The 9,253-nt window shown below is 39.2% G+C and overlaps 1 protein-coding gene across 1 annotated transcript in view; it reads right to left on the reverse strand.

Annotated features, from left to right (window-relative positions):
• LOC139733030 (aqualysin-1-like) overlaps positions 1 to 6,872 on the reverse strand; it is a 7,185-nt gene extending 313 nt beyond the window's left edge. Inside the window, exons 1-10 of the mRNA XM_071643874.1 lie at positions 6,826 to 6,872; positions 6,222 to 6,334; positions 5,684 to 5,806; positions 5,016 to 5,139; positions 4,645 to 4,754; positions 3,849 to 3,987; positions 2,203 to 2,390; positions 1,701 to 1,872; positions 400 to 511; positions 1 to 106 (exon numbers count right to left, since the gene is read on the reverse strand). The exon at positions 1 to 106 is cut by the window's left edge and continues 313 nt beyond it. Of these exons, the coding sequence (XP_071499975.1) occupies positions 402 to 511; positions 1,701 to 1,872; positions 2,203 to 2,390; positions 3,849 to 3,987; positions 4,645 to 4,754; positions 5,016 to 5,139; positions 5,684 to 5,806; positions 6,222 to 6,329 (1,074 nt within the window). The 5' untranslated portion in view covers positions 6,330 to 6,334; positions 6,826 to 6,872 and the 3' untranslated portion in view covers positions 1 to 106; positions 400 to 401. The remainder of the gene's footprint in view (positions 107 to 399; positions 512 to 1,700; positions 1,873 to 2,202; positions 2,391 to 3,848; positions 3,988 to 4,644; positions 4,755 to 5,015; positions 5,140 to 5,683; positions 5,807 to 6,221; positions 6,335 to 6,825) is intronic.
• Positions 6,873 to 9,253: the final 2,381 nt, after the last annotated feature.

Genomic DNA, 9,253 nt, shown 5'->3' on the forward strand with positions numbered 1-9,253 from the left:
GATTATGTTGAAGATGGTGGATTATCGTTGTTTCATTAAATCTTCGTCAGATCAGCGTCCGTTGTCTACGTCACGTTCCGATTGTCACATTGCGTCTTTTCTGCATCTGCAAAGACGAAAGGTACTTTAATATCGTCGATGACGTCATATCAATGTGAATGAACAGACGAATTGGGACAACATAATATTTGCTCAAGTTGTACAAAATACAAGTTAGAAGTCTGTCTTCTGTCAAATTTGGATGACTAGGCCTACTTACTAATAGCAATGCTTCGAAGAAAGGAAAAACATGGGATAAGTGAGGATTCCTGGGGTTTTATTAGGAACGGATGTTACCTTCTTCACTGTAATTATTGCCTTTTCTAACAATTCTTTATGGACAGGAATGAAAGTATTTACCTCTAAACGTAGAGAAGTTGGTTGGGAGAGCCCGACCCAGTATCGCTGATCTTGTTATTCGATGTGCTGGACAACATGCTGCTGGTACTACCGCCGTAGAGGGCGATAGCTCCTATAAATGAATTGACAAAAGAAGGCTATTATTGGTGATACAGTGTACTTTGCTTTCCCTTTAAAGTTATGTATCCCAGCCGTGCGATATTCTTTCAGCGCGACGTAAAGAGAGAGAGAGAGAGAGGGAGAGGGAGAGAGAAAGACAAGGGGGCAAGGGGGTGGTAATAGAACAAAAATTCAAAGTATGCAGTGGACATCTATTAATCGAAGTCTCTGTTCGATTAACGACCTCAAAAAAAGTAATGTCTCGGATCATTCAGTATCAAGTGTACAGTTTGAAAACTATGCCGTGGGAAGTATAGTTATTGGTTAGGATCATTGATAATGGTTACGACGAGGAAAAGATCTTAAAGGCATTATTTACCATTTGCAGATGAAACAAAAAAAAATAAGTTTTAGTGCTTCAAAATAGTTCTAAAATGTGAGTGAGGGATAGAAACAACCAATTTACTCATTTGAACCATTATGATTAATGTTGTTAAATACACAAAATGTGAACAACAGTTATAATAAAAAGTATGAAATAGATCCACATAAAAACGACCGACAACTGAATAACTGACCGAATACCGTTAAGGATCGAGATTAAGGCCATTTTAAATAATCTTGGGCAGAGTCAACACCCTGCATCAGGGAAATTTGGTTGACTAAACTATTGATATAATATGATGAATTCACAATGAATTTAAGTTTAATCATGACGCAGAAATTGATATGTAAAGGCACAGCACAACATTGAGGCTCAGCTAAACTAAAAGTGGACTCCTCCTAACGGCTTTCTGATTATTCCTAAATAGATTTTTTTTAAAGACTCTCAAGCATACAAATGCTATGAAATTCGCTGCCATGGTCAAATTATCCATGGAAAACATCATCAGAACACAAATGCCCATGAGAATTATTGAAGGTGTCAAAGCCGTTCACTCTCAAAGTGTTCTTTGTTTCTCTTCTTTCCCTAAGTATGTCACAGTTAATCAACAGCGACGTTTTCTCATAGCGTTATGTTCACACAATGTCAGAAAAAAAAAATGCAGCATATTGGACAATCATGTAGCTCAAAAGATCAACTAAAAGCAAGTATACTTGATTTCCGATGCACTGCGTGAAGAATGGTGTAGAACACAACATTACCCCACATTTTCCTGCCAAACTGCAAGCCTTTAAAACCGCATGATGGCAGATCGTACCTGCGACGTGCGGGCAAGCCATGGAGGTTCCGCTGATAGTGCTGGTGGCCGTATTGCTGGTGTACCACAAGGAAGTAATGGAGGTGCCAGGTGCGAAGATGTCCACGCAGGAGCCGTAGTTGGAGAAGGACGAGCGATTATCGGAGCTGTCTGTAGCGCCAACGGTGATGGCCTGAAGATCACAGAAAGAAAGGGACAATGTCATGAAAAATCTGGAAACCCATAAGATATATATCGCATATAAGACGGCCCAAAAAAGGAAATGTGCAGACACTGTACACCCGTCTGCCGGTAGAATGCATTTTTTTTTTAACACCACGGGAGCCAAGTTCCTAAATCAATGTTGAGATGTGACCGTTTGAAAGCACATTGTAGTGTAAAATGCAGACTCTGAGACTTTACTTGTACCCGCTGGAATAAAGGCACAATGGAACTGACGCTATCATCCATTCTCAGCTATCTGTTGTAGGTTTTCAGCCTAGTGTTAGTGGCGAATTCTCACCGTGCTTTCGCGAGCTGGGGAATAGTTGCAAGCATTTGCATCGTCGTTGCCAGCGGCAACGGCCGTCGGGATGCCAGCTGAGACCATGTCCGCGACAGCATTGTCGAGGGAAGTTGATGTACCTCCTCCAAGAGACATGGATGCAACGTTCTTGTTGCCTGAAGCATTATCTACGACGTAGTCGCATCCTGTGGTTTATATCAGAAGAGGTGAGAGGGCACGGAATTATGATTTAAAAAAAAAAAAGATTCTTATTCACAATTGAACTTCAGCAAGATCCCGACACTACGTTCACTTGTTATCCTTACTCCAATCGTCAAAACCATCTGAATACGTACTAGTCCGTCGATTCATCTCTTGAAGAGGCATGAGTAAAGTTCATACACATGAAGATAGACAATCCAAATTTTGGAGATTTTGTAAAGGCATGAGGAAGCGATTCACCACTTCCAAAAGAGTATGATGATAAACTAAAGGTAAATAAATGACTTGATCAACAGACATGTGTGGTAAACATGTTGCATGGGTCGTTTTACTTTTAGTTTGAAATTTAGTATAGTTCATTTGTGCGCGGATATAACAGCCTTCTTGCAGCTGGACAGCTGTCTTTTTTTTTCAGCTGGGCCGTGTTTTATATTGAGTAAGGGAGACTATACACAGCAAAACTGAAAGCATACATTGATATACAATCAGATACGATAAACAACATCCACTGAACAGGTCACAGCACAAATTTCGAAATAAGTAACTGGAAATCACCGCCAGAAGAAGAAAAAGATTTTTAAAAATATCTAAAAACATAACAATTTTTCTTTTTAGTTTTCTTTGTAGTTACTCTCCCTTTTTCCAGTTTGTTTATCTTTGATGTAAACAGTGTTGTACTTTATACGAACTGAACTGTAGATAAGTATATCATTTTTCTTGTTTAGGCCATTGCCTTATGGATTTTGTGTGAATCATATCACTATTTGTCATTCTATTTTATACATTGTACAGCAGTTAGCAAACTGAATGTGCCTACCCTGTAATCATTTTGTAAAGAAAATTTGAATAAGAAATAATGAAACTACAAGGGCAATAAGAAAATAGGTTAACGCAGTTATAGACTCTTTAGGGGATTTTTGCATTCTTACGACCAGATAGAGATCATGACAACTCTAAAAGACGATGCATATAATCGTGAAAGATTTTCAAGTGTGATGGGAAGGTGAAAAAAGAAAACAGTCAAATTTTCATCTCTGGTGGTGCACGTCATGATTTTCTTGTTTACTTATTTCTAGTATAGGACGTACGATTCTTCTTTATCTTTAGTACTTGTCAACTGGGATGAGCCTCAAGGGAACGGGATTTTTCAACTGTTTCCATATAAAAAGATGGGAAATGACACTTTTGTAGAAAATGTCTTGCGTACTGCGAGTAAGTCTTTTTTTTCAGTGAAAAACAGCTGATTGAATTTGATTACACAATGAAAAAACAAAATATGCGTGAACCACGCAGATCCCAGAACTTGAAAAGCTTCAGTATATTCCTTCCGAATTTCGTGCACAATTTAGATTTCTGTTGAACTCTTTCGACAGCTTTTCTTCGCCCGTTCTGCCCAGGAAGATTGTTATGTCAAAGTGATATTTGAAGAGGAGAAACTGTACCGCTGACGATGTTACTGGTGCTGCCGGAGCCAAGGCAGTTGAGTACCTTGACACCCTTGATAGAAACCCCCGTGGCCACACCGTAGGTGTTCGATCCCACGGTACCAGCACAGTGGGTCCCATGGCCGTTGCAGTCTTCCTATGGAGTGATGATAAAAGGAGTAAAAGTGTACCTAAAACAGTTTGATGCACCAGATCGATTAAACTAAAATGTTATTGGATCATTGTAAGTCTGTATCTAAAACTCTGAAGGATGATAGTTCTTCATCTAGAAGAATACCTACATGGAATATAAAAGAAAAATGCAGCAAATGTAATTTTTCGCCGGCGAATCCACACGGACTTTGGAGAAAGGTTTATCTGTTTTGAGTCTCACAGATTGCTGTGAAATAATGCCAGGGCTTTGAAATACGGCGAATGTGCAATGTCGATGAAAGTTAATAAAATTCCGAGAAGAAAGTGTATAGAATAAGGACAAATCAATATTCAGACTCTTTCTAGGTTTTCAGTCATTGACTTCATAAATCACCTTTCATTCACATCTAATGTTTAAAGGAAATTACACAATTTCCTGCTTCTCGTTAATTTTGAACCCAAATAGACCAACCAAGAATCAGTACTAGATCGTCAGTTACGCCGTGGAAAGGAACGGAAAGGGACAAGGACTAGCAATTTTCGTTTTTTAAGATGAACTTTCAATTGATATTGGTTAAATCTTATCATTCTTATATACTTACTGTAGATGCCATTAATTTTGTTCTGCATACAATGATAGACTGGCTATTCGGAAACTTACGTTGTTACCTGTGGCATAGTTAACCACCTGGTCAGCGCGGCCTCCAAAGTTATTGTGAGTATCGAGAACTCCGGTGTCGATCACCCAGACGGTGTACCCACTTCCGGTGCCTGTTGGATCATTCCAAATCAATGTCTTGTATCATTTACTAACCGTGTCAATACTTTGTGCTATACATCCTCATGACAAGATGCAAAGAATTTATGGCGATCTTATTTAACTCCGTTTATGATTTAAAAGCGATTATGCAGTTGATGTTTTAAGATGAATGAGTAGGCCCTATACTATTCGATTTCTTGTGTGTTTTGTTTTCATAGGAATGTCTGATTTTCGTTTCTCTGCAGCTCTTTGCTATAAAAGTCTTCCTTTACCGCTCGGTGAGTAGGAGTCGTCTAGTGGTAGATCTCTCTGGTCGATACGGTCCAGACCCCAGGTCACCTGAGTGCGGTAGATACCGTCCTGTTCCACGTACTCGACGGCTGCAAGGCTGCGGACCTGTAAGGGTAATAGCAACATCGAGTCTAGAACCACTCCCTACTGATGCAAATAGTTTTTTTCTTTATGAAAAGGATCCATGGAGGAGGAACCCTACCTGTGTCATATCATTTTGAGAAATATGATTATGTAAGCCTGCTGTCCACGACCACGTATCATTCGTTTTTCTCTTCTTTTTTTTTTTTCTCTCTCTCTCTTGTAGGACATGGCAGACTATGAAAATAAACACCATTCTACTCCCGGACAAAATACAATCAGGAATATAAGAGGACCACCTCACTAATAAATGGTTAGGACATTTTATTTTTTTTTTACAAATAAAAACAATATTTCAATGCATCTTTACCTTCCCAAAGCATGGCATACAGACTATCAAACTCTTTTGCTGGCCCTCAAGTGCATCCTTACCATCAGAATAAACCTGAACCGGAATACTTTCAACAAAGAACAATCAGTGGTTATCATCTGCAAGAAAAGGTTGTAAAGCTGATAGGTACATAATGTATAGAAATCCAAGGTGTTGGTTTTCTTTTATCAGACTTACGATCTCAAGAGCCCTGTCCGAGAGCTCGGCGGCGAATCCATGCAGGACGCGACGGAACTTGTTTCCGACACGACCACCAGTGAGACTGACAGTTGTAGCGATTTCGTCGACGTCGTACTCGCCCTGTCACACAATGAAGATACACGGTTGTGATGAGTCAACAATGACTTCCTACAAAGGCTGCAGAACCGTGAGAGGGGGGTCTGAGAGTACCCATCCCCCACCCCACTAGCAATTATGGCTCCCACAAAACCCCTCCTACCAACCCTCCCCGCACACAGATGTACACACTAAAAGAAAAGACAGAAAATAGCAAACAAAATGCTAATCGCTGAGCGTGGCCTGTAAATTGCCAATCTGTTAACAGTGAGATTACTTACAAAGTAAGAATTGTTACACCACATCGCATCGATTGTCATCTCATGATTATTGAAACAGAATGCAGCAAAGGTGAATTGGGCTGACCCTTGAAGAAGATATTCAAATTTGGATAATCTTTTGATGTATGAGGCAGAAGAATAATTCTGTGCACACTGACCTTGAGTTTGATGATGTACTTGCCCGGGATGGGTTCCGAGTTCTTGAGGAGCGGGGCCAGCTCGGCTGTGGCAGCAGCCACCAGGAGGAGAGCGAGAAAAGCACGCATCTTGTCTGGGAACAGCAGGGGAAATTGAATATCATTAGCGCTTATGGACGATAGTCGATAACATCTTTACGTTCTTGTGCCCGTAATGAAATCAATCAATTCGTCTTTTCTATAACTCTATTGCTGCTAACAGGACGTTCATGCTGGCGTACACGATTTGAAGACAAAGTCTTCAACAAATGGACAATCGGTAAGGAGTGACGGCAAGACGTCAAATTTGTGACAAGAATCAGTTTGTTAGAGAGAGACAAACTGAAGAAAATTCAAACCTCAATCGACTCCCTGTTCGCCTGTGAGTTTGGAAGGCATCGCTTCTCTGCCTAAATATTTCTTTTGGTAACAAAAACAAAGTCATGTACAGTAGATAGAGATAAAAAACCTCATGAATGGAGAATGAATTTGATGGCAACGACACACCACTGCGTAGGAAACAGTATGATGCCTATACAACAATACTGCATTATGATATGATGAAACAAGCAATCTCTGAACTCACCGTTGATGTAGAGCAGAAGAAGTAGATTCTGAAGCTTGAAGACTGAAGCTGATGATGTGTGTGCAATACTCGGCCATATTTATACACTTTAAACCACACGGAATTACATCGGTGCCAGGCTGCGGCCTCACGCCCTTATCTGACATTCTGCATCAAAGGAAAGAAAAAAAAAATCAGTCTATATTTAGCAGTGGAGTCAATATCATTCAATAAGATAGAAAGAAGAAATATCCAGGTCTAGCATGGAAAAATACCAGCTTTCAATCACATGATTGGTCGGTGTGCTGCTGACACTGAACTTTTTTGATCTACTTCAACTAAACTTTTCAATTTATCAAAGTGTAAATGTGTCAAAGGTAACAATTCAAGTCACGCATGGAAATTTACATGGTTGCAACCAATAGCAGTATCGCTTTGTATTTCTGAAGTGAAAACCGTGCACGAAGGTGCATGGCACGAGGTTAAAGACCTCTTGCATCAATTTCTGGCACGGCGGCGGCGCCACCTGCTGCCTCCCAGAGCCTTCCATTCATAGAAGGCTCTGTTGCATCCCAGTGCCGTATATACGGCACTGTTGCATCCGAAGTAACAGCGCCCTCTAAAAAAGCGTATACAGGACACGCCTGACTGTACCAACAAGAGCTACTGCAGGTACAGTAACTGTATGCTGCTTGGCGGATGGAACATCACAAAGATGAAAAGGGAAGGAAAAACGGTCAAATTATTTTCAAAGATGCTTGGTTTTCTTTTTATTCTAGTGTCAAAATTGAGTTGAAATAATGATCCAAACTTCTGATAACATGGCACAATGATATTACCGTACCAGATTACTATTGTCGTGTGCACAAATTTCAGTCTCTTTCATGAGAAAAGCATGTAAGCATCAAGACAGCTTCATAATTGCCATAACATTAGATACATCTTGTCTCTCCCATGAATTACTAGTTGGAGTTTGAAGGTTACAGATGCAAAATGTCTTCTAGACACACACACCCATACACATTTACATGTATGTGTATATATTCATGAGTGTATATAGAAACACACAAACGGAAGTGCAGACACCCTCAATAGTCGTTTTTTGTGTGTGCGTGTTTTTTTTTTAATCTTTTTTTTTGGGGGGGGGATCTGTGAAACATTCTGTTTGTGGAGAATGTTTAGGGACCGCTATTATTTTATCATTCATTGTTTGATCCCTTACCATATTAACAGTATATTCTAGCCTTTTTTTCCTGCTCATCTTTAAAGCGTTTTCATTCAGCTATTTATAGGCTACAACACGTACAAAGACTCCTGCTTATGTTCACATAAAATGTGATGTTATTGTTTAGTAACAATAATTAATATAGGTTTACCGTGTGAATTCTTTCAATAAACTAAATAGATTTTGCAATTAGGAGGGTTGAACATAACCATCCCTCAAACAGTCCTCACCTAACCGAAGAGAGAAAAAAAAAACAAGGTATAAATCAAAATATAGGCCAAGGCATTGTCTTTGTTTTTGTGGATTTTTTTTTTTTTTGGGGGGGGGGGTAGAAGAGGGTAAAGAACAATAAAAAACTTATTCATTTCCTTCTTTCAAAAATACACTCATCAGGAAATCGGTAGGGCTCCTAACTCCACTGCCAGACAAAATTGAAGTCTTCTCGAAGATCTAATTAAAATACATTCGCATAATTATATCAATGCTGACAGCATAGTATTATAGACATTAATAAAAAAAAAATCTGAAATCCGTGGAGTGCCAAAAAATAAAACATTCAGACAAATATTTCTGCATTACATTCATCACATGATTATCGAATCAGAAGAAGAAATTCTAGAGTGCTCAGATTCAGAGACGGAGATGCTTGGCAGCTCTGACATTGGCGTTCCATAGACACAACAGAATTTTATTTTATTCATCCTATTTTTCGCTAAATGAACAACGGCAACGCTGATTACAAGAAACACCTATTATACATTATCATTACCTCGTGCAAGCACACACTAATATGCACAGACACTTTATTTTGATAGATGTACCTTTTCTATGACATGCATTGCTTACAAAAAGTATTCGACTTTGTTAGGAACGTTCTTGATCGTCCGTAACTTAGGCCTATTTCCATTAATATTTTACGTTGATAACCCGAACCCCACTTTTTTTTTCGTTTATCTAATTAATTGAAAGGAATTTGAAGTGAATTATAAGAAAGTTTTTTTTTTCACTCATATTTTCTGATTAAACATGTATCTCTCATCCAATACTTCTCACACCTCGCATCCAACTGGACCTAATAAAAGACCAGCTAGTGCAGCTGAACATGTTTCGAGATATCCAGTCATGATTATTCTTCTGAGCTGGAAAAATGGAACAAACAAACAAGGAAACAAACATCTCAGAACAACAACGCTGGTCATCTGTATAAGGTAAGACAAGTTTCTT

Source organism: Diadema antillarum, unplaced genomic scaffold (genome assembly GCF_040938485.1).
Source record: "Diadema antillarum isolate AM-2024a unplaced genomic scaffold, OU_Dant_1.0 seq00000460_RagTag, whole genome shotgun sequence".
NCBI classification, from domain to species: Eukaryota; Metazoa; Echinodermata; class Echinoidea; order Diadematoida; family Diadematidae; genus Diadema; species Diadema antillarum.